This window comes from Acromyrmex echinatior, chromosome 10, assembly GCF_024713525.1.
Source record: "Acromyrmex echinatior isolate Ae372 chromosome 10, ASM2471352v2, whole genome shotgun sequence".
NCBI lineage: Eukaryota > Metazoa > Arthropoda > Insecta > Hymenoptera > Formicidae > Acromyrmex > Acromyrmex echinatior.
In genome coordinates, this window is record NC_141861.1 from 7,954,233 (window position 1) to 7,980,978 (window position 26,746).

Sequence of the window (26,746 nt, forward strand, 5' to 3'; positions counted from 1 at the left end):
TCCGATAACGGGTGTCACAAGAAGGAAAAGACGTGGTTAAAGTCGGGCATGCACGCAAGGAAAACCAGTAGCGGGTATCGGGTATCACATAGTTCGCAACGAATCGAATATCTTGAAGAACGCAATGCGTAATTCGATCCTAAATTTGAAATGCCAAGGGATTCGTTAAATTTAAATTAGATGATAAAATTCTCAAACTTGTATAAACGATCCTATATAATTTCTATTAATGCAATTTTATATTTATAGGTAATAGGATTCCTATATAATTATGTTAAATATGTAAAATTAAATTACATTGCAACTTAGATAATTCAATCGAAAGAATAGTTTTACCGAAGTATCTAAATAATAAAAAAATAAATAATAAAATAATAAATAATAAATAATAAAAAATTTAGTATCTGAAACTATTTTGGCTAATTGTGTTTGGATCATTAAAGTAGCTATGCAGGAGGCTCAAAACTGGTTACTAAAACTTTTTGCAGCATTGTCATTAACCTTTAAGCATCTTATAATTATATGATAATTGAGAAAAGTTATTTTCAGATCTATATCTAGCTAAATTTTTAGATACTTTAGCAAAACCGTTTTTTCTATATGCAGCGATATATAGCGATAAGATGTTTAAAAATTGATGCTTTTTATTTAGTATAGCTGCTAGATTTGAGATTATACATCGATAAAAAAAAAGGAAAGTAGCAAATTAATTTTGCTGCCTCATCTAGATCATTTACAGCAGAAAAACAGCTCGTTCTTGCGCAAACATAATCGGCTGCGCATAGACTAACGCCGGCGCGATATTTGCTCGCTTGAGTTTTTCACGGAACCGCGGATGACCAACGCAATGGCGCGTCTCTCTTTTTATTATTCTCCGTATCGCCATTCCCGGGGTCGCCTGTCGTTGGCGTCGTTTCTCCGCCAACGTCACGCGACAACTATGTGCGCGACACACCATTCTTGGAGACGTGCGACCGGGATTGCAAAATGCCTTACGCTCGTAGTTTGCTATCTGTAGCCGCGGCATATCCTACATCGAAAATGTGCGTAGTTTCGCCGTTGCGTCAGTTTTTTTTTTGAGCGATTCGATCATTTGACGTCGTCAAGAATATATAACGTAAGTCACGATTTCTGAATAGAAAGCGTTAAGATTACCATATATCTCTTAATTTTTTAAGTGAAAATATCCTATTTTCGGTTAAAACAGATTTTGATATCAATAATATTCATATGTAAATTTATCAATACATTTTTAATTCTATAAATTGCGCGTCGATCCGGTTTGTCGGACTTGAAAATCGTAAACTGAAGTTGGAAATAACATCACAAATTGCATTGATCATCAATTTAATGCTAAGAGATGCTAATAAGTATCTTAACTGCAAAGAACTTGTTGCGAAAAATAATTAAATTAATAATTAATGTAATTTGTAATGTTATTTTCACCTTCAGTTCATTGCGTTTCAAGTCCGAATCAGCGCGTATATTTATAAAACTGAAAAATAAATTTATAAATCTACATATGAATATGTACATATATATTATTATTATATAAATATACAAACATCAAGCTTTGCTTCTACCACAAAATTCGATTCTTTCTCTTTATTTCATTTATTTTTATTGAATATTTTTATCTAATTTTTATCTAATTTCCATTTATAGTCTTAATTTATCTTTTGTTTAGTTATGACTCAAACTGAATAGTAATAGTTTCTTTCGTATTACAATCGAAATAAGACGATAAATCTCTAAGGAAAAAATATGACAAGATTAGATTTTAGAGAGCCAATGTGGTAAACAGTGCACAATTTTTTACAAATACAAATATATTAATTTAATAAATTTACATAAAATTTACATGATAACATTCTGTAAAACTACTTGTAAATTATTTAAATTTTTTAACATGTCAAAACATTTGTATCTCTGTATTTAGTTTATATATATATATTTTTTTTATTATAATATGAATGAAATAAAATTAATCCGTACGTTTTAATTTTCTACAGAGTCAAAGGAAGCTGCTGAGTAGGTTTCGCGGATATTCTTACCAGGTCCAAAGAACTATTCTACGAAAAGGTAATAATTTCTAATATCCTGATCGCTAATCTTGAGGTACTAGATCTATAAACGAGATATACGAAAGGCAGTTGCCACATCTTCGCGAAAAAGTGCAATATGGGTTGCGAAGGACGTGGCAAAATGCTGTTAAACATAATCATACACGTCGGAAACATCTCGTGCTAACTCTATTCGTTCCGTAATATTCTTCTTAACCTTCTTCTGCAGACATTTCATCTCGAGATCTTTCGTCATTGTCGTCATTATCTGTGCTTTTGTGATCTTGTTTGCTCCTGCTTTGAATTATAATTACTTTGGTTCTCGTGATGTCGAGTCATTGATGCTTCTCGAAAACAATCTATGATCGATATCACAAGATGAGTCATCCTCCCTAGAACGCATATAAGGAATACATTTTTTTTCTTCTTCCACGTATCTTTATCTTAGCTTTCCATCGGCAATGTGAAATTTTCATACTTTGTCTGCAACTTGAATCTTCGAACTTCAGTACAGATTTTGAGTTACTGAGTCAAATAAAAATCTAAAAAATTTTTTATATACTTGTGAAAGCCTTAACAATGAGTTTTTATTGTCACAAAAGTCAGATTATACTTTATTTATTTTTTATAGATTCAAATTTATTTAGCAAAATTCATAATAAAAAAAAAATGGATTGTGCCTTTAAAGACTAATATTGCCAATGGAGGGTGAATCCTTAATTGCATGTTTAATATTGAAGAAAATGAAAAATTCTTGAGGAAAGGTAGCCATTTAATCGAGTTTTTTTTTTACTATGAAAGAGATTACTATGATTTAAATTCCAAGCGAAATATCTAATTGTAAATACGTAATTGCGCACTTCGGAGTATATTTTTTATACTTATATTCCCAACGTACGTCGTGGGAATAGAAGTTAGTGACGGCGTGATGCCGAGAATTGAGCACCTCTGGCATGCTTAGACGCCGTCGCCGTCGCGGTTGGATCTTTAAACTTTAAAAGCCAACGCGCCGGTCGGGCCGCGTTGCTATTGACGGCTGGACCAGGACTCCCCCTCTTCCCACCTCGTTCCGTCCCCCAGCCCCACCTCGACAACGTGAGAAGGCCCTTTCGAATTTTCTCCCCTCTACTTTCTCCACCTCCACCTCCACCTTTCTCATTCTTTCGTGTCGGCCTCTTTCTCGCTGTTCGCGGGCACTGTGAAGCTACCACCGAGTGGCCGCTTCCACCGCGATTATGCAAAACAATTATTGTGGAATGCGGTCAGCTGTTTCCAGACGCACGCTGACGTCACGCGCGTGCTCTCTCACCCGAGCACGTGCTCCCGCGTCTCCTTAGAAAAGAGCACGCCTGATATCCTTAACTTTTCTTCCGTTTTCTCCACTTTTTTCGACGCGGCGTTAAATTGGATCAGCGATCTTTTCCTATAGACCCATATTACGCATCGCGTAATATGAGTATATGAGAAAAGATGGCTGACCCAGTTTCACCATTGAAATATCTTTGAAAAATGCTACTTTAAATTTTATTAATCTTATGTGACGTGACATTCCGACGTAACATACGAAAATAATGTAGTATTGATGTTCCTTGATATAACATCTTCGATATACGATAATTTGATATTGAATAATTCAATTCTAGTGTAATACATCAAGGTAACTTTATATTGAAGTATCTTTACCGAGATATCAATATGTTTGTTAGATATGTGAATAATACAGTTACTTTTTCACTTTATTTTAATTACAGAGACTGAAAAAATGTAATATTTATAAGTATCAACAGTTGCTTAGATAACAAAATATCGCATCGTTCTTCTTCTTTCGTAAAATTTATTAATCGTCAACAGCACGCCAGGAAGAATAAAATGTTTAATTGATTCACGATTCAGTCACGTGTTATTTAAATTTACAAGAGATAAGGAGCATTTTGTACGTTCTTTTGCTGGAATCGCGTTAGTCGTTTCCGTTTTCTCGCGAGATAATATGACCTCAGTGTTATGCCATATAAAGCTATCGGCACTATGTTGTAATCATAATATATTACACCTTTTCGTAACACTCACTTGTGAACAAGACTGAACATGTAAAGTGTTTTCAGGACAGTCAGCAACAAATACAGGAAGAATTCATTTTAAAGCTCCATAAAATCTACAAATCAAACACAGTGATCTGCACTGTTTCTTCTCACTTCAGTAAATGGAAATATAAAGTAGATCTGTGAAAGTTATATATTCTCTAAATTTTCAAATTTTGTCAGGTAATGATCCTTCATAGAACTAATGCGTTTTAATGTTTATAAGTCTTTTATCCTATTAATTGTTCCATTTTTTTATATTTTACTTATCAAAAAATCTTTTTTTTTTTCTTTCATAAAATATAATTATTAATATCACGTAATGTTATAATTTATATAACGTTTAACAGTGACTATCGTATGTTATATAAATTATCCGAATCCAACTTTGAAAGTCAGAACATGCCTTCGCTGTAATACCGTCGCTTTTATTCGTGATACTTCTGTTTTTTATTTGCGTACCATGTCTCGAAGCGCTCTGGCCTTGAAGCCTGATACACGTGCCGAAATTACACCAATTGCGTACTTACGCTCGATAAAAACGAGCAATTCTACGATGGCAAAAATGCCTCGTTAACGATTCTTTGTTTTTCATAATAGGTTCCCTAATCCCAGCGTAAATAGATGGCTTACGAAATGCGATCGATAGTGAATCTTAATGCCTTTTGCCAACAAAATTTTTACTCTCTAAATTTCTTAGAAATCTCACTCCAGAAGAATAAAAAAATTGAAAATAGACTATTGAAAGACAGTGAAACTTAAACAAGAATTTTTTTTTTTTTTTTTTTTTTTTTTTTAACAAAATTTGGAGATTTGGTGAGATTTCTCTCTTTTTAGAATGAGATTTCCAAGCAAAAGAAAGAAATCTCACTCTTTTCAAGGAATTTAATATGCTTTGCAGAATATTTTTAGTATCTCTCACTTCTCCCATTGATAATAATTAATACAAAAAATAGCATTATAAAAAACATTGTAATAAAATATATTATAATATCATAATGTTTATTTTAATAACGAAATATAATAACGATAATAGATTTTGATACAAGAATTGATTTCAATGTGGCTTAAAACTCGAAAAATGGCTAAGAATATTTCTTATTGAATTACATAATTTTTTATGTTCATGATTTTACAACACAATCTTAAATACGCATTACGCAAAATAGTCACCAGAAGAAGTACTTCTCTAAAGTTGAAAATATTGGTTGACCTGATTTTCATTGATGATTTAAATCCATTCCATTTCAGAGAGATACCACAAATGTATTCTATATGGCGAAAGGATCTCTAAAGAGATGCCGTATTTGCGTCGTGAGAACATCTGCGATGGGTCTCTCACTCTCGCAGAGGTCCTCTGCGATTGGTCGCAAAAATCCACTCTATTACGCAGTAGAGCCTCCATTGCTTCAACGATAGTAGAAATATTGGTCGGAGGTGGGTCTTTAAAAAATTAGCGAGGATCAGTCTGCGCGTGGGTTCGTTCAACTCTCTCTGTTTGTCTTTCTCGCACTCTCGTGAACGCACGAATATTTTCCTCCTCTTCTCTCCCACTCGCACAAATTTCTCTCCCCCCTATAGTTTCTCTAATTCATTCTCCGACATTCTGGGCGCGTCCACGTGCACACGGAACGCTTCGTCAAAGTGAGTCACTATTTTTCTATCTCTCTTTTCTTTTTTTTTATTCTTGTTCAGCTAACAGCTTAACTTTCTTCCATGTCTATACCTGATTTTTTATAAGATTTTATTCTTGTAGGCTTCTATTTTTTTTTTTTTATAAAAAATCAAATATCTCACAACTGAGACAAAGAGGAAAATTTTTCTCCGTATAAGTCTCTTTCTTATGAAATTGTATTAGAAATTATATATACCTATCTTTTAAAAGAAAATAGAAATAGCTAGAATTGCGGATGCGCGCCTAGAAAAGTGTAAAATATATTCGCGCGGGAATGTACCTCGTAATGCGTTTCTTCCTGGAACTGACGCCATGACCGGAAGGTTTCTATTTGAGTCATTGAATTCATGTGAAATTGGACACTGCTATATTTCGGGAAAACGTTTCAGTTTGACGTTTAGTGAGTGTGACTAACGCTCAGTTTCACCAGCAACAGATAGGGACGATTGTGTGTGTAATAATAAGTTCATTTCCTGTGACCGATAAGAGATAGAGCAGATGTGTTTACGGAGCAGCCAGCGATTTTATACGAGCTCGAATCGAAGGAAGAAGACAGCATGCGGGTATACGTTCTGCGATTCGCGGGCTATACGTGGGTGAATTTAACAAATGCGGAGCTCGAAAAGTTAAAAACTCGGCAGATAATGAGAAATCGTTCCAACTACTAGTTATTACAAGAAGATAATTTGTCAATAACATTGCATTTTCAATTGCTGAGAATAACCTGTTACAGGATAAGCAAAATAAATAACAATCACAAATAATAACGAATAAAAAATGAACTAATGGAATATCTGTAAAGAATAAAAAATATTTTTTATCATGTCATAAATGTAGATATATTTTTTATTTACATCTTTTTAAATGATCTTTCTTTTCCTTTCTCTTTATTAAGAACAGATCTCATAAAATTGCACGCGCTGCTTTGAAATTCTACTGTATATACATAGGAAATTATATAAATATAGGAGCATAAAATATGCATATTGATGTATAACAGAAATGAGAGATAATTCTTAATTCAGATTACAATCATTGTAACTAGCATTGCTTTATTGCGACGGAGAATTTCTCGGACAGTTATTACTTTCCGGAGCATGGACGATAGTGGTCGTAACAATACGATATCACTGTTGTTAAGATAACCGAGGACGATGCGATTCCCACGTACCGCCGTCCGTATATTGTTGCTTGAAACTCGCCCGTGTTGAATAACTGCAGGGGTACAGATCCTTTAACCGGCATTTTGCGCCCGGTGGATGCCGCCGGGAACTTTCATAGTCCACGATCCTTTATATTGTTATTTACAGCGACTACTACTTACGGAAAATACGTTAACGATTAACTTGCGCAGTTGCTTCAGCATTCACACGAATATTGGCCACGCGAATTCTAACATGCTTGTCAGGTTCAGTTACTTGCAGTAACTAAACGCTACATTATTATGCGAAATCCATGCAATTTTGAGAAGGTTTAACTCTGCGCGTGTATGTGTGAAACTGACCTCTACATTCTAAAATTGATTCTCACGCTCTATCTCTTAATAGTGTATCCGTAACGATTTACACGGTACACTGTTAGATATCAAAGAAGCAATGGAGTAACTCAGTCACTTGAGTTAAAAGTAATATTTTGTTATTTTTATATTTTCATGCTCAAAAATGTACATCAATTTATTCTGTAATTCTGTTAATTTCGATGTAAACAACATCCATATTGATGTATGCACTTAGTAATGTGTTGAATTTAATACAAATTTAACAATATAGGTGTATAGTCTCTGCAAAAAATGACTCAATTTCGAAATTTATACTTTCCGTATAAAAATAAATATTATATATAATGTATGAAACAGTTCAATATTTATATTTAACAATAAAATTTTATCTACAGTTTAAATGAAAATTTTCTCATTTTATCTTAATAATTTTTTAAAAACATGTTTACTTTTTATTATAATAATATTTGATCCAGATTCTAAATCGCCGCCAAATTTTTGTATTACTTTCAAATACAATATCGAAAAATATGTAATTTTTTCATAATTGTTTTTTGTTAAAAAATATACATAGAGATTTCTTTAAATTTAATAAATGTAGTCATTAGAATAATCCAACCAAATCGAGTTTTTAAAAAATTAACACAATGTCATGGCTTATTTCGAGCTATAATTAAATTAACATGTTAATTATATTAATTTAAAGTTAATTTAATTATAGCTCGAAATAAGCCATGACATTGTGTTAATTTTTTAAGAAAATATTGATTTTTTAAATTAAGTAATTGATTGTATTCAAGCTTAATTAAACAAAATAGTTTTTATTCCAAATTAAATTGTTTCAATGAAATAAACGTAAATAAGAGTTCCGAGTTTAACTAAATCTTTCTCTCTGTGTACGTATAAAACATTCTTAATACATTTTCTTGAGCTAACTTGCTTAACTCCATTGTTTTAATTCATTTAACAAAATATTGAATAGAAGCAGTGGCGATCAACAGAAAAGATTACAAATACCAAGCTTAAATTGAGCATAATTTAATCATGAATTTAACAGAGCTTTCGTCGTGTTTACTCAAATAGGAAAATTAATTAACCGATATTATATGTCGATCATAAAATATGAAAAAAATATATTATATAAATCGATAAATCGTCGATATGATTTATCTAAATCATGTTTTGAAGATAGCTAAGAAAGATAGAGACGGGCACGACCATCATGTGTATATAGTTTGGGCACACAATTGTATGTGCACGTAATCAGTTTTCGGATCGATTAATCAGTGGAATCCTAGGGATTATGGACCGGCACCGACGAATCATCGGGACACATATCCACATATCTAGCCGCGATATTGCTGTGTGTGACGCGAGGCAGCGTGGGAAACTCCTTCGGGACACACGCAGCGGTGCTCAATCGGCTCGAATTGTTGGCCGCGCGCCGGAAATTCGCATGACTCCTTCACTTTAATCCCTCACACGAACCTGCACGTCGCGCCGTCGAAGTTCGCACATTAATTCCGCGATTTTCTCCACGCGCGCGCGAAGTCGAGCGGAGATTAATTAAGAGCACGATAAAATACCGTCTCATTCCCGCGGTAAGAGATATCTCGTTCTTGCGGAAATTAGTAAATTATCTTGTTCGGAATGAATTAACTTTCGGACAAGAACTCCGGAAAATACTTGCATAAAGAAAATTAAAAAACTTGCGATCTTCTATATTTCTCTATCTATTTAGTCAAAAGAATTTCCGCTAATGAAACGCACTTGTGTGCCGTTTAAAAATAAATCATCGTAATCTTGTTGTGAAGTCTTCTAAAAAGAAAAAGAGATACGTTCACTATGGATTGAATATTAGATCAGAAAGAGTTAAGGCAAGACGCGCTATCTTGAATGAGAATAATACTCTGGGATTCTTAAATGTGAATCGATAAGAAATCATGGTGGGGATGATGGGTCAATGTTTCGTGGAATGCGGGGAAATAATGGAGGTCAAGCTTCCTCGGGTCCGTACTCGCCGCTGACAGCCACCGACGAGATGAGAGGTGGCGATGGTTGGTCGGAGAGGCCGGACGTCGTAGGTATATCTTCTTCTCTCCTTGTTCCTCTCTCCTCTTCTCTGTTTCTGTCTCTCTTTTTCTCATTCTCTCACTCTCGCTCTCGCTTTATTTGGCGAATTTTTGCCGTGTTTTACGAGCGGCTTAGCGGCGCTTTTTATAGCCGGCTCTCTTCACAATGCGCCATCACAGTGGGTTTTTTACAGACGTCCCGTAGTATCTAGGCGGCGGTGTATCGGATGTGTGGGTATTTTACATACGTGCCGTTATATAATGAGCAGTGTGTGCAAGTTGTTGAAGCCTTTCTCGACACATCGCCGTCAGGTGAATCCGTTCGCGCTTCGTTCTTCGGTGCCTTTCGGCCTTTCGACACGTGATACTTAAACAGACTACGAACAGAGTGCTTACGGTTCCGATTTTTTCTTATTACGGGGGCAGAGAATGATTATAACTTGATAGAAGAGTATTTTATACTAAAACTAAAAGTTTCAGAGTCAGAGGAAAGTTTTTTAATAAAATTCTATAAGTCTTCTTCCCAAATATGAAATTATAAAATAGCAGAAACAATATATAAAGTGAGATTTTTAACGCTCTTTGTGTTTTAAAATTTATTACCAGTTTCTGGAAACGGTCCAGAAACTATTATAAAATTATTGAATAAATTGTCATTTGGACTGAAAAACAGGAATACTTTTAGAATCTTTTTTCGGAAAATAAAGAAATCGTACGTTTCGCAAATTAAAATATTTAATTTTTTAGGAAAATAATGCATATATTTATATTATTTTTGTTTATAAATTTAATTTGATATGCTCTTTTAAGAAATTATACAATATTCTGATGTTCCGTTTCAATTAATATTTTAACAGTAAGAAACCACGCTGGAATATTGCACAGGTAAATACAGGATCCCAGAATACTTATCTCAATTTTAATGACGTAGTTTCGGATCGATTTAATATCATGGGAAATATGGACTGTGGCTATGTATACATATAATACATAAAATATACAAATATATTCTACATAACATAACTCCTTTAAATATTCCATATACTTTCGTAATATTGTATTAATATAGGCGTCATTAACATTCATCAAATAACGAATTATACTTGGTGAATGACGAGTAATCAAATCGACACGCCTTTCTCCGACACGCTCGAGAGGATTTCGTCGCGGGTTTCCGCAATATAGAACGTAATTCACAGCGTCTACATTTTTATACGTATATATGTGTGAGTATTTATTTACGTTGCTGCAGCATGTATATTTTTGTATGCGTAATTCATATACATTCATATACGGACGTGTACATAGATTTCGCTCTTTCTCTCTCGCTCGTTCTCTCCCCATTCAGATTCTCGCCATGAATGAACCACAGGCTCCTCATTCTCGCTATATAGTAGACGCTTTTTCCCACACTTTAATACCACAATGGTCGTCCTTCAAAGATCGAGACTGCCTCGGCGATCTTTCTTATATAGGTATCATAACGAAATTGCTCGTAAACTTGGAATTATTACGGAACATTGGTGTAAAAAAGTATCCAACTCTGTTTTATTGTTAGCGATGTTCCGCAAAAATCATCTTCGTGTCATTAATAATTACCATGTTAATAATTATAAGTTTTTTTTTTTTCGAAGAATTTGATTAGTGTAGTATATATGCGAAAATTTAATTACAAGTTGGTAAATATTTATTATAATAAAATAGCTTTATATCTCATGAAAAAACAAATTTTCTATAAGAAACATGTTATTATGAAATTATTATAAAATATATTCTTTTTACGAGAAAAATAAGATATGAATAAAATAATATATTTACAAATAATATATTTACAAATATATCATTTTACTCTTGTCTCGCTTTTCGTAAAAATAAATCGTGTTTCAACTAAGGTCTCATTTGTAAGAATTATTATATTACTTTATTATTATTACGCATCTCATTGTGATTACTTCAGAAAATGAAAGCTATTCACAACGATGAAAGATGTATTGTTCCTTTTATATTTCTTTAACGATTCCTTTTATATCCTATTTGTAAAGTGCATAAAAACGATTATATTATTATCCGACCACAAAGCATGATTAGGTGGCGTGGATGCACTAAAATCGTGTTCACCGATAATTCCATTGATTGTCGACACGTGGTTAACCACGCATAATTACAAAATATCTAAGAGCTTTATCTACTCGCGTGTTCCTTCCTAAATTAATGTCACGCATACTCGTATAATATACATAGCAAGTGGAAACACGTAAATTTATATATGTAATTTTATTTATTACATTTACAAAACTTTATTTTCAATTTTCTATAATTTCATGTTATAAGAGATACAGATAACTTTTGGTTAAAAACTCTTGATGATTTTTTTTTCTTGACCAACGCAAAACCAATGAATCTTTTAACACTAGAAGTACCGAACAGTCAATGATCATTTTTGTTTTTTAGTTTAATATTATATTTTTTTGTATAGAATAGGCGTAAAGTTAGAATTTTGAAATATCGTAACTTTTCAATAATTATATCCTTTATATTGGTGAAATAGTTTTTCATCATTTTATTTTTATAGTTTTGATTTTTCGATCTTTTTGGTTGTAACTTGTAGTTAGATTTAACTTGATAATATAAAAATTGTATTTTTCCAGCTATAGTTAATATCACTAAACTGACGTGAGTAATTTTTAAAGTTATACCAGAAAAATATAAATATTGTTATTGCATTGATTGAGATTCTGGTAGATTTATTCAGAAAAATACAAATCAGGTGCTTATAATTAAATCTATCAAGCATTCTAATCGAAACAACTAAAAATTTAATTGCGATAATTAGAATTTTAATATGATCAGAATTTGTTTTATTTGTACTTTTTATTGGTAAAATCAACACACTTTTTCCATGTATAAAACAATTTAATGATTAATCGTAACACAATTAAGAAAACACAATTATTATTTTGTCAAAGAGTGAAATTAAGTTTAAACCAAAAGTTAAACAGAAATTGAAAAACCGGGTCATTAAAGTAATTTATTCGCTCGATCCTTTTAGTCAGTTGGAAACGTTGGTACTCCTACTGTTAATCGATTGCGCAGTCGACGTTGCTTTTTTGGCAGTGTCGTAATCGGGCCACGCACTCGCGTGTCAATAAATCTACATACACACGCACATAAGTCCCGTTTCCGGTCGTGACGTCATTTCTCTTTGCTAAATGCGTCTTAGATAGAGCCATAAAGTTTATATTCTACCTCCGAATAATAGACCTGCATTTTTTAAACGTTTCTAAACACGTTCTCAAGATGTTTATTATGTACGACGATTATTGTGTCGGATATTATGACACTCGGATATATAGATATTAAATTATTTTTCACGCTCGGTGCCTTAAAAACTGCCTTAAAAACCTCGTTTAATACTTGATAGATCTTCGCATGCTGAAGGGAAGACTCGTCGTAAGTAGATGCGTACGCAAGTGTGGTGCTCATTGTGCGTGCATGGTTTACAATGATATTCGAGGAATCGAAGGGGATTGGAGCCGGATGAGATCGAGACGGTCTTAAAGTGCGTGCGTGCTGCCTACGTCTGAGTCGTGAATTAGTTTCGGCGCGTTGCCCGCGTGTTCGAAATATCGACTCCTACCAATCTCGTAACCCTTTCCGGTTCGCCTATGATAAGTCAAGAGGCAAAAGATATAGCTCGATGGAGAATAACTGCGAATTATTATGAGTTTAAAGCGGCACATTAAAACGAAGACTCGCATGATTTTTATATCGGATTAATTGTTATCTTAAGCTTAAACGATCGTTTTTTTTTTAACTATAGATATCACGAAAAGTCACGAGGGATGTCTATTCGTGATAACAAAATATCGTGATATCGATAATTGATACGACAATTTACTTGAACGGCGCCGCTTTTTGATCGTCGATTCCGTTATCTAGCAAGGCATAACCGAATAACCGATAAAACGTTTGCGTCATAGCGCCACCTGTGCCAGGCATACACGAGCTGTTGCGTAAATACACGTATATTGCGTGTGCACACGTACATATGTAGGTACATACGTCGAATTTGTCATAAATTCACGCGCGCGCGCGCGTCGCGACTCGTGAAACTCTCTTGAAGCAGCATTGCATAACGTGGGATGTGAACACGGAGTTCATTTGTCGCTCATAAAGACACAACGGAGATTAGAAACGGTCTTAGATTGTTAAATCATGTCTCTTTTAAGACTCCTTTATGTACAATGGAAAGAGTTTAGTTGCATTAATTGGAATTCTGATTAAAAATGGACAAATCAGAATTTTCTAGTAGAAGATAACCGGAATTGATCAGAATCTTCTGGCTTGTCTATTTTCAATCAAACATTTTTTTCCACTATAGCAAAATTGTTTTTCCCGTGTTAATAATGCGGAGTCTACAATGGAAGTCGTAACGGTCATAAGGTCTTAAGTCGTAAAAAATTAACTAATCACAATCGAATATGAGAAGAATAATCGACTATGATTGGTCAATTTTCTACGACTTAAGACCCTACGACCGCTACGACTTCTATTGTAGACTCTGTATGAGACTCTTCAAACTCTGAATAAATTTTTTTAATCTGGTTCGTTAAATTAACTTTGCCAATTAGATTTTATTAAAGAAAGATAGAATGATAAAGATATAATGACACAGGTGATTTGCTCGCCTCTGTCACGTATACAATACTAACAACAGATTTAAACAACAGATTATTTTATGCTATCTTTGTCTTGATGTTTAAAAAGATGTAAAGTAGTCTGCTCAAGTTATCTTCCTTCCATTCTACGTTTCGTATCATTCGTATCTTATACATGCATTCATGCATTTAAGTAATCTTTTTTTTTGTATCACAAATATTTTGTACTCGTTACATATGACGTTTATCCCCTCACTGCAATATATATATATATATATTGCTCATTGCACAGTATTTAAATCAGATTTTATGAAATCGATAAAACGTGAGAGCCGCTTGCTATTTAAATCTTTCGATTTAAATCGTCTAGATTTTCTTTTACACGAAAAAACATATTGGAAATGTGAATCTAGAAATTCTAGAACATACATATATCTTTCGAATCTTCTTTAAAACTTTTTCTTCAAAATGCTATATTGAGAGATGATATACAAGTATGTAATCGAAGCTTTGTCGGATGTAATACTTTAATGGAACACGGAGAGAACGATTTTGCTGAAATATCCAAATAAAATAGTGCAATTTTCTTTTTGAACCTTTTATCATATAATTTATTCTTCTTTAGATAAATCATAAAATAAAAATAAAACAATAATAAACAATATATAGTTTTTCGATTTGCCAATACGTTTGAATAGCTTTTTGATTTATATAGTATTAAGGTTTTAATATAATAATAATAATAACGAAGAAAAACTAAACTACAGAATATAATAACATAGTATACTAAAACATTATTATCTTACTCACGAATACCTATTTCATCGAACGCGAGCGTAACATGGCAGACAGCGCACTGGTCTATTATCATGGCAGAGATTCTGTGTTCGCTTCCAGTAGGAACAAAATATTTACACTTGTATCCTCTTGGAAAAGGCCGGCAATCTCCCGAGAGTATCCTTATTCACAGTAACCTCTTGAAAAATCCACCATTCGGAACTGACATTAAAACTAGATATGCCCGTAGCAATTAAATAATCAGCGTGCGCACTACAAGCATACGAGAGAGCACCCAGAGAAAAAGTTTCTTCGATTTAAAGAAGTGTTTCTTTGCTATTCGGTTAAAGAAAAAATTTTTTTTATTTGTGAACGTCATTTCTTTGATTTAATTATTTTTTAAAATCAAATAATTTCTTTAAATCAAATAAATTTTATTTAATTTCAAAAAATAATGTTGTTCACAAATCAAAGAAATTTTTGCTTTAACCATATAGCAAAGAAACATTTCTTTCAATCGAAGAAACCTTTCTCTGGGTGAGGTGTAACACAGGCCAGAGACCGTAACGTAAGAAAAAGAATATTCCATTGTAATTTCTGTAAATGTAAGTATAGTACAGTTTAAAAAAACGCTACATGTTTCTGTTCCAGATAATTTTATCATCATGCATTACCTATACCTTGTTTCTAATTCTAATTTGCAGTCGGTATGCTTATAAAGAGTCCTTTAAATTCTACACGAAATGTTACACGAAATACTTTCAAAATTAATTTAAAAAACCATGTGTAACATAAAATTTAATGAACACTTTCATAAGTATGGATTGCAAATTAGAATTAGAAAGAAAGTGTAGATAATGCATGATGACACATTTATCTGAAACAGAAAAAAAAAATATGTGTAGCAATTTTTTAAACTATACTTATATACTTACATTTACAGAAGTTACAATGGAATATTCTTTTTCTTCTTCTCCTAACGTTTAATTATGATATATCGATATACCTTACTTAATACCAAGACACTATCGTGTCTCCAGACAAATTAACAGATGTATACTGCAGATGATTTTGTTAGATCATCAAACTTTTTAGATAGAACATTCAAACTGATTATTAGAATGTCATTTTTTTGTCCTCTACCTAAAAATTTTGATGGTTTAACAAAATTATTTTTGGATCATCTGTATCTAGCAAAATCGTTCTCTCCGTGAAATAATAAGGAAGCAAAGAGGAAATATTCTGCTAAAGTGCTGGCAAAATTCGCATTCACAACGTGTGAATAGAAAAAGTAATATTCATCGCGTGAGCAAGTACATGTACCTTCGCACATGCGTTACTCACGCAAGGAGCTGAACCGTTGTGCGTGTGCTCCAAAATTAAACCCGTAACTTACGCATCGTTTCCGATTGCGATCGTGATAGTAGCCAGTCGTATGCGTAGCAGAAAAAAAATTTGCTTATCTGGAGCGCCAGCGAGTAGATTCTGCGAACGGTGATCGGTTCGCAACTCTCGATTTCATAATCTCGTCTTTCCATATCAGTGTCCGAGTGTTTGCCGTCAATCGTACCCGTCGCCACGCCACGCCACGCCATGCCACGCCACGCCACGCCACGCCACGTCGCCTGAAGGTTTCATCCTTCCTCCCGTTTCCCGTCTCCAAATGGAGGCGTCGGAATTCTTATCGGCCGCCGGAGAACGCTGTAGTATTACGTCATACGCGGGGCCACGCCGCAAATCTGTTGTCCAATGCTGCTAACTATAATTATACCCGTTTCCCCTCCTGGCGATGGTACATAATTGCGTTGTATGGCGCGTGCTGTGGAATATTTCGTGACGCGGAATTTGAGAACGAAATTATAATTCTGAAAAGCAGAAGATTAATACGACAATATCTACAATAGATCGTGCCCTGGATTGTTGATTGCTAATTTTCCGTATTTTGTTCTTAATTACTTGTTCTTCTTTTATTACTTACTTGTATAATCATTATGTCTCACACGGATATTAATCCGTCGATTTTTGTGTGTAAGAAAATTAATTTGAAATATTTATATTCCCAAGTGAGTCTGTATTTGCATCCCGCCGCGTTTTTAACGATGTATAGGAAATGGCTGCGTTCAGCAGAAAAAGCAGCTTTGCAAAGATTCCACATGATTGGTTCTTGCCTTTAGTTTCTCACGGATCTAGATGTATAAACCAATCATATTAAAGAATCATCTTATCAAAAGTTACGAAATTTTTTTACTAAATGTAGCCATTGTCGAATAAGATTTTATATGGAAAGAACAATTTTGCTGAATTATCTAAAATTTTAGTTATAGATCTAAAAATAATTTTGTTGGACTATCAAAATAATTATATCAGATACTCAAACTATATTATTAGAATGTCAAAACTTTTCAAAACTTTTCAAAACTTGCTCTTATTATATTTGAAGGTTTTTCCAAAATTGTTTTTATGATCTAACAAAATTATTTTTAAATCTGTATCTACTCTCTAAAACTTTTAGGATGAATCTCACTTTGAAGAGTGAAATTTCACTTTATAGATTGAAAATTGAGTCAATGTTTTTCAAGACTGGCTCAATTTTCATTTTTTAAAGTGAGATTCCACTCCATAGAATTTAGAGAATAGCCAAATTTTTAGATACTTCAATAAAATCGTCCTTTCCGTGTATAAAAAAAGTGTATAAAAAAACGGATCAATTTCTTGCAGAGTGTACGGCAAAAGCTACGGCGGCTTCTGTTTCGTGATTGTTCGCCGTCGAGAGAGCCGCGCACCGACGGCGTCTCTTTCGAGGGCGGTCAACAATTTTTCAACGACGAGTGTTATCGCGCCTCGGTGAACGTCGTGACTTGTTATCGCTCGCACACGTATGATTGTGTTGCTTCGTGTTAATGCGGACCGGGGTCTCTTTAAACGCATGCATCCAGCGCGTGTTCCCCATTCGCGTTCACCAAGTCGAGTTTCATTCACGTGCCGCGTCGCCGTCGTGAACCGAGACCGGATGTCGACCGTCATGGCGATTCGATATCCAGGGCGGCGTTTTCGATCGTACGAAGGTCAACACGGGTTAACCCCAAGCTGCGTTATTCACGGTGGACGCGTGAATAACGTGACCATGGAATATGGCAGGAAGAGAGAGAGAGAGAGAGAGAGAGAGAGAGAGAGAGAGAGAGAGAGAGAGAATGTGCGTTTCGATCGCTTAATTATCACGTTGCATGAGTTCGCGTGTACTTGGACGTTAGGACTTAATATAACAGATATATGATAACGCTAAATTTCGAAGTATAACGAGGCTTCTTTATGCTCGCGTGGTTTTAGTTTTATACTTAATAAATTGTTACAAATTTGCATAACTTGTATCGCGAATCATTATATTATAATATATGTATATATTATAATTTTTGCATCATTTGGGAAAAGAATTTAGTGGTAATTATTGTTCAAAAAGAATGCACCTAGTCAAGAAGAAATCAAAATGAAACTTTATTTTAATGTCAAAATGATAATTTTTGGTTATCAAATTTGACTGTTTATTGACGTTAAAAATGACAAAATCATTTTGATTTTTTGTTGATTTTTATGTGTTGAGTGATTGAATAAAGACGCTTCTCTCAGATATGGCCAATGTATACGTCAATTTTGCACACATTCGCTAAATATTTGCTTACATTTAATACAGATAATTAATATGTATTTATATTTAATCCAATGTTGGTGAACGTTGGCCATATCATCTGAAGATGCCTTAATAAGACCAAATGTAAATTGGCACACGGAAAAAGCGATGGTTGCTACCTAATAAAAATTTAACCATAGATACAGATCTGAAAATAAAAAAATTTTATTAGACTATCCAAATAATTATGTAAGACGCTCAAGCATAATAAACAATGTTGCAAAAAGTTTTCATATTCTAGTAATTTAAGCGCTACATAATTATTTCGATGATCTAACAAAAATTATTTTCAAATCTGTATCTAGCTAAACCGTTTTTTATGTGCAAGTATCGAGTAAATCGCTAAACAAGGAAAACGACTTCCGTTTCCTCGAAAGAACAATGATGTTTGTTTGCTATAGTGATTCTGCAAATATTTTAATGATGTTTCCCCATTTAATTTTACGCGAATGTGAGTAACTTCATCCGGGTAAACGTTCGTTCCTCTAATTAAAGCCACGGGCGGGCGTCGAAAGCGAAAAATCCTCCGAACATTCCCTTTTCCGTTCACCGCTTCAATTATCTTTTCAACGCATTCGTCGTAAGGTGAAATTCCGTTGCGTGCGCGCGGGTCGGTGAGTAACTCGGTGCCTCCTATCAGAATCGTTTGCCGTGCGTGTCCGCCCACTCGCCGCCGCCACACACGTTGTCGTCGTCACCACCGCAAGCTGCGTGCACAGCCGGAGTCATATAATTCGCGATAAAAACTTATTAAAATACGATCCCGCAGGATATACGTTCGCTTGCGTGACGATTACGTTCGCGATTGAATGGCTCGAACGTCATTAACCGAGTCTACGTTCACGAGAGCCGAAAAAAACTGTCTAGGAGGATCCACATTCTTAAGTGGCTCCTATAGACGATCAATATAAGTGCAATATTATTGATCGTTTAGAAGATTGTCTCTAAACTATTTATTTTAAATTATTTAAAAGGAATATCAATATTATTGTATAAAATATAATTGTGATGAATGCGATATTGATTATCCTGCAGAGGCAGCTTTATTTCTCTCGCTAAACGTTAAAAATTGCGAGCTAGACATCTGTAACAGTTTCGGTTGTGTAAATCGTAAGAGATAAGATAAGATGTACAAATCATGAAGAAATTTTGATGTGCCGACTTTAAAAGTGAACATGTTGCGTCTCTTCAAGTAACGAGTATGAAATAGTATAAGATTATTCATTGTTCTGTGTGGACGTAGCTTAATGCAACTGCGCAACGCAGCTAGAAGCTAATAACGTTTGTAAGTGAAGGTTGTGATGCTAGAACGACGATACGGAATACGTTATTTCATTGCAGACTTGTAGATACTCTCCTTACTTAATCCTCTCTAGCAAGTGCAGCGCCACTGAAAATAGAACTGTCTTGCGAAACTTTCCTTTCAAGTTCTCCCCTCCATCATAATGTCCTATTCAAATTTGTTACATTGCAATTATATTACGCGTACTTAAATATATAAAGTATTATTTAACATATAGAATGTTCCATTTTAATTTACCCAGGCAAATATCTTGAAAAATACGTAAGATATGAAAAAATATTTTTAAATGAAAGTTTTGAGGGAAATAATATGAAGATCATCTCCTCTTTTTAAAATGGATTATATGATTTTTTTTGCATAATATGATTCTCGTAATTATTCTGTATATAAAAGAATTAAGGTAGAAGTTCGGGTAGAGATATCAGAAAATTAATATTAAGGTTGCAATACATATTTGATATTTAATATTTAATATTTTTTATATCAATATGTCAAAAAAAAAGTATAAGATATCTTGTAAACTATTGATTTTTTAATATTTTACCTCAATATTTTAATATTTTTATCTTAATATTTTAATATTTTTACCTTAATACTTTTGTATGCAAAATAATTAGAGGAATCATATTATGTAAAAACAATCATATAATTCCATTTAAAAAAGTAAAGGTGATCTTCATATCTTTTTGGTGCTTCCACCTAGAAAAAAAGTACGTGAAAACATGTTTCTCTCGAATCGTTCCACTTTACTGTCTAAAATAAAATTCGTATTTTTACGTATTTTTCTAATATTTGTCTGGAGCAATTAAAATAGGATACTCCATATAATACATTATTCTTTAGATAGGAATATTTATTAAACATCATTTGCTTTTTTCTAATGACTGAAATTTTTATCTTTCCTCTCTTTGACCTTCAATAAAAATTTTTATATTGTTTTGAACGTAAAAATCTTAAAACATTCTTACGTACTTATGAAAAAACTTTACTAATGAATTTTTATCATAATAAATTGGATTGTATTTTACTTATTGTTATATTTCACAGATTAAAATCTATCTTTTAGAATTTACAATCAAAAATCGACCTTTAAACATTGTTGACGAGAATTAATTTAATTTCATAGCAAAATTCCATTTGTATAAATAGTATTTCGATAATATATTTTAAATTATTTTATTTCACACAAAATCTTGCCGAAATTGCGTCATGCATTGCCGAAGTGCGCAAATCGATCGTCCACTTGCGCTGTATTATTTTTGCATTTCTATAGTGCTGCACTCGCTGCTTTCAAATGTAAGCGACCCGCATAATTCTTCAATTCGTTTATTCAACAAATTTATCGTTCGAAAAAGCGACGGTATTGCGCACGACATTTTTTTTTTTCGCCTGCCGTTTCTGCTTGTGCAGAACGTATGCTGTTACACCCGAGCGAGAAAGAATGACGGAGACAGAGTGCCAGTTCACAGTAATGAATGGATTAAACAGCGTGACGTCACAGGATGGATTATATAAACGGTGGCGCGCGTGACATCGGACGTAGGAAGGAAGTTCGCTTCCTTTCGTACCTACAAGGTATTCCGTTCGTGCATGCGTGCAAGTGTACGCGTACGTGCGAGTATGTATGCGCGTTATGTACGCAGACCGTTTCGTTGTCGAGGGGTCGTCCATTTGAAAGCGGACGAGCTCGGTTAGAATCCTAATGACGACAGTGCCGCCTCTTTTCATCTCCTCCTCGATACGGTATCACGGCAACCTGGCCTGCATGTGCAATGCGAAATTATCGTTCACCGTCCGTGATAATTCGTACGTTCTAATTGTTGATTTTATGTCTGGTTGCAGGCTGCGTGCGATGTGCGTGCGACGTGCGTGCATTCCGTGCGAAAGCGGTCCCGACGCCCCGACAGTTACGAGAACGAGATGTAAGTCTTTCTGCTTCCGTATAATTACATATGAATTTTTGTAGGAAAAATAAAGAACACGTTCCGCGCGCGTGATCCGTGAATCACGCTTTGGAATCAAACTTCCGTTAATTTCGGGCAATGGGATAATTTTATGCTTCTTACTATGAAATTGTCGAATGCAAACTGTTGCCTAAGATGTAGATCTAATTTTTTTATAATGAGATTGACCAGGAATTATTGTAATAAATCTCTAATAGCTGGTTATTAGTTAGTCATTAGTAACGTATATCTAACAAATTATATTGTCGTTAGTTACGAACTACATTGATAGTACGCAGTAATATCACAAAATTATATGGTTTTATAAATTACAATTGGTTTCTACAATTTATGCATGGTGTGCAGCATTTCAAGCGTGCAAGTTATTTCAAGTATTTTTAAAATTTTAATAATTAAAATTGATCTGCTTAAGAATTATTCTTTCATTTCTCTTTATGGTTTTAAGTCACTATAATGGTACAGTGTCATATTTTGAGACAAAAAATACAATGAAATAATTAATTATTCAAGTAAAATTTTAAAAATAGTTTTCAAAAAGTTAACAATAAACGGGAAGATAGCACACGCGATGATTTCACCGAGTACATGTCAGAAATAGTAATTCATTTATCATTTAAAGGATAAAATTGATTGTCTGACAAAATTAAAAAGTAGTAAGTGAAAAATAATAACCAATCGAATATAATACTTCGCTAAAGTGACATGTCATGTCATTTTTATTAACACTGCTTTTATTTCGTACAATCTCCCAGCTTGCCCATCATTATACCGATATTATCGAAAAAGTATCGTCTCACCACTTGGCATATATAAAGTATATTTAAAATTCTACACCGACATGACATGAAGATATTATCATAACCGTCCCCACCCTAATATGCTGATATGAGATATATTTGGATAGGACTACGCGCCTATGACGCAGACGAATTTAATTTATCGTTCCAACGGAGTTCGATGAAGTGTCGGTGTCGAACTGGAATCGAACGATCCAATTTTTGCAATTTTTACGCGCACACGGCGACGCAACATGAGCGTGCTTACGTAATTCCGATCCCGTCGTCTGTCCCATTTCCTTGAGGTCCTCATCTAGGCGCTGATTATTAGCTCGTAGTCTGGGAGTTGTCTGCGGGTCGACGTCCGGCGTCCCGGAATAGACGCATCCCGCGTCGCGCCGATGCTCGTTACGTTCTGTCACCTACGAAAACGGACGCACTGCTACTTCTCGCGATTTCCGGACTTGCTTCACGCGACGAGAAAGGACCGAATCGACGGTCCTATTAATTCTTCCCGGAATTGTTAGTTTCTTGAAGAAATACGCGAAGAAAATACGTATGATATATCTTGAAACACATTTCTTGTTTTGTAAGTTTGATCAGACTGAGGCTTGATTTTTAAATTTCTGGTTAACTCGTGATTAGATTTAATAATTAAATGATAATGCAAGAATTATATTTTTTTACTCAGTTGGAAGATTAGTGTTAAATTTAACACATTTTACATATCCCGAACGGGCCCTCAAATTTTTGTGTTAATTTGGCACAAAATGATTAAGTTAGAAAGTAACATAAATATTTATATGTGAAAAAATAGCACACAATTTGTAAGCAATTATATTTCTTTATTACAATTAACATTTATAATATGTTAAATTAATACATTGTATACATTTATCTTAGTAAAGCTGAGGTTTTAATGAGTAATTTTTAAAGTTATCATTATAAAACTTAGATTAGTGATCATAACTTGAAAAACATAATTTTTATCAAGTCAAGTAAAGTTAAATCTAAATCAAGTTAATCAGAAAATGAAAAATCAAGCCTAAGGTACCAAGCAAATGTACTCTCTAAACTTTTTAGAGTGAAATCTCACTCTAAAGAATAAAAATTGAATCACTCTTGAAAAAAAGTGGCTCAATTTTCAATCTTCAATCTTAAAAATGAGATTTCACTCTTTAGAGTAAAAAGAATCATTCTATAAAAGTTTTATAGAGTATATATCTCTATTAAAGTAATAATAGAGAGAGGAAGGAGAAAGAGAGAGAGAGAGAGAGAGAGAGAACACACGCGTAATGGAAAAAAACATTGAAAAAAGAAAGCCAGGTGTGCCATCAAAGACTTAGAGTTGCACCAAAGAGTTCGCACCAAAGAGTTGGAAGAATTTGTTCTATGTTGCAAAAAACTTTCTATTTATTAACAAATGTTCTAAAGTCAATAGTAGATAAAATTCTTCCATTGTACTATAAAGATTAACGATCATCGGTTCAAAATCTTGACCACAATTCCTGCTTGATCGTTGCGTTTCTTTCGGTTGCACCGTCTCAACGACGAAGCTATCCCTCTCCTTTTTTTCTCTCCTATCGCCCGATAATACGTCACGATGATCACCCCGAGAGACCGGTTAACAGTCATCCTCCTCGAAGGGCAGGTGCGTAGGTACGTAGCGCTTTTGTACGCAAAGGAAAAGGGCAGCTGCTTGTTCCTAGACACAAGGAGGCGAAGGGCAAGCAAGTAGCGGTGGAGAAGGCGGGCAGGGAGGAGGAGGAAGAAGACGAAGGGCGAGAATGGAAGGTGGCTCGCTGCTAAGGTAAACGATATAATGGGGACGTAACAGTGGGTCCTTTTCAGTGGCAGATGTCCTGGTCGAGACACGTGCCCGCGACGTAGTTCCCCTTTTTCGTGGACCTTGTCGCCCTCTCCTTTCTCCTCGCCTGAGGAGGAACGAGAGCGGAAAACCCCCGAAAAAGAAGGGGAAGGGCGGGGGGCCCTTGTGATGTAGTAAGAGCTGCGCTCACGCGCGTCCTACGTCGCGCCGCTTCCTTTCTTCCGTCCTTTCCTCTTTCTTTTTTCTTCTGAGCTCGGAGGGACGCACCAGCTGCTCTCGTTATACAGCGGATTTCGCACCGGCGCGGCGCTGCGTAATAGCAAGTCCGTTGCTTCTCGCACCCTATTTGCGCGAAGATTTGAGATCTTGCATGGACATGTACTGATCTGAAACCGTCTTCCAACGATCACTAATTGTAAGTACAAGTCCCGGAGTAGGAATTAGAGCAGGATTAATAGGACCATTTTTATTAATGGAGAAAATATTACATAGTAATAGTTGTAAAGAGCAACCATTTATTAATTATTTCTTAACTCTCTAGGGCTTTTGATATCACCAATGTAAGATCAAGTTTACTCTCGAATCAATTTAGTCTTCATTTTCTTCTAAGAATTAGAAGTAAGTTAATTTTATATTAATGGAACCGGACTTTAGGCTCGTTTTCATAAATATAAAATGGACTTTAATCTCGAATCAATTTAGTCTTCATTTTCTTTTAATTCTAAGAATTAGAAGTAAGTTATTTTATATTTGGAACCGAATTTTAGGCTCGTTTTCATAAATATAAGATAAACTTTAATCTAGAATCAAATTTAGTTTTCATCTTCTTCTAATTCTAAGAATTAGAAATAAATTAATCTTACATTGGCGGAACCGGACTTTAAATTCGTTTCTGTCATTGTAAATTAATTAACTTTAGTTTCTATTCAATTTACTTTTCATCTTTTTCTAGTTTCAAGAATTAGAAAAGATGAAGAGTAAGTTGAACCGAAATTAAAGTTAATCTATATTGATAGAAATAAACATGAGTGAAATCCTTCAAAAAATATAGATGAAAATTAGTAAAAAGATAAGTCAATCACACAAGAAAATACGAATAAATACTAGTACAGAGAGATAAAATAAAAAAGAACATAAAAAAATATAATATATATAATAAAAGTTGAATACAGACAATAAACAAAATTAGAGAAATTTATCAAATTAATACTTATGTTCATTTAAATAATAAGTACCGTAAAAACATCTCTGAGAATCGTAACATATTCAACTGAATCCGAGATTTTTGTACATCACGTTGTTCGTTTTTGTATGATAACATCTGCGCTTCTCAATTTCTTCAATATCACTTCGATTACGGATCTCATATTCTAGATCGTTATAGTAAAGTGACCGAAGGCGAGAAGATGTTGAATATCGTGCGAACAAAGGGAATTTGAAGCAAGTTGGTGCCGACCCATATAAGCTTCAGATAGATACGATACATACCGCCATGCCAAATTCTTTCAAAAGGCGAACGTCGAGCGGTTGCATTGAATGTTTCGCGGAAAGCTCGTCGTCTTTTCTGGCCGCCGACTTAAAACCGGTCCAGGTGAAAAATACTTCTAACAAGTTTTCTAACAGAGTATAGATATCCCGCATGATATCCCTTGTGAGGTGTGAAACGACGGTACAATAGATTGATACACAGCGGTCCCGAAATTACTTCTTCAAGTACATTAACGCATTAAAAAAAAACCTACAGGTTCGTGAATTGTGTTTTACTTAAAAGATGCGTAATTACATTTCTTGCAAGAAAATAGGACATTAACAGTATCTAATTTCCGTGCGTGCATGAAAACTCATGAAAGTTGTACGGTTTCCAATTTGACCGGCGCGGCAGCAGTCAGCATCTATTCCTTATTGTACGACTTTGTCGCCAACAAAAGCCGTTATAATATCTCTACGTTTCGTCTTCAATGAGTTTCAATTCAGTTCCCGTGTATGTTGCACATATAAAGCGAGCTTTACACCGCGTCGTCTGAGAGCCGCTGCGCCGCCGTGCGACTTTTTGAGTCGCTTTGGTCTCACGCCGGGACTATGGACGGTGTACACATATTAACATGCACACACGTACGTATCCACGCACGGCTGATGCACTAGCACGCGGTTACGCACATATACACCTACGTCGATGGAGCCCCGTTTTACACACGCCGCGCCGCGCGTACATTACGCGCAATATATATCGAACGAGCATTCCTGCTCGATACCATTACGCGACCGGCACCGCGACTCGTCGATACTCGCCGTGATCGCGCGTTGGTATCCACGTGTGCACCGATACTCTGGGACATGAAAGCCTAGTCGTGGATATATAACCTCTTAAA

General features: G+C 34.5%; 1 protein-coding gene across 3 annotated transcripts in view; it reads left to right on the forward strand.

The window, feature by feature from the left end:
* The window catches only part of LOC147908256 (uncharacterized), a 75,920-nt gene that overhangs the window by 11,005 nt on the left and 38,169 nt on the right, over positions 1-26,746 (forward strand). For all 3 annotated transcript variants that reach the window (XM_087410485.1, XM_087410486.1, XM_087410484.1), the window contains exons 2-3: positions 2,013-2,082; positions 21,652-21,731. In XM_087410485.1, coding sequence (XP_087266611.1) covers positions 2,013-2,082; positions 21,652-21,731 — 150 coding nt within the window. The remainder of the gene's footprint in view (positions 1-2,012; positions 2,083-21,651; positions 21,732-26,746) is intronic.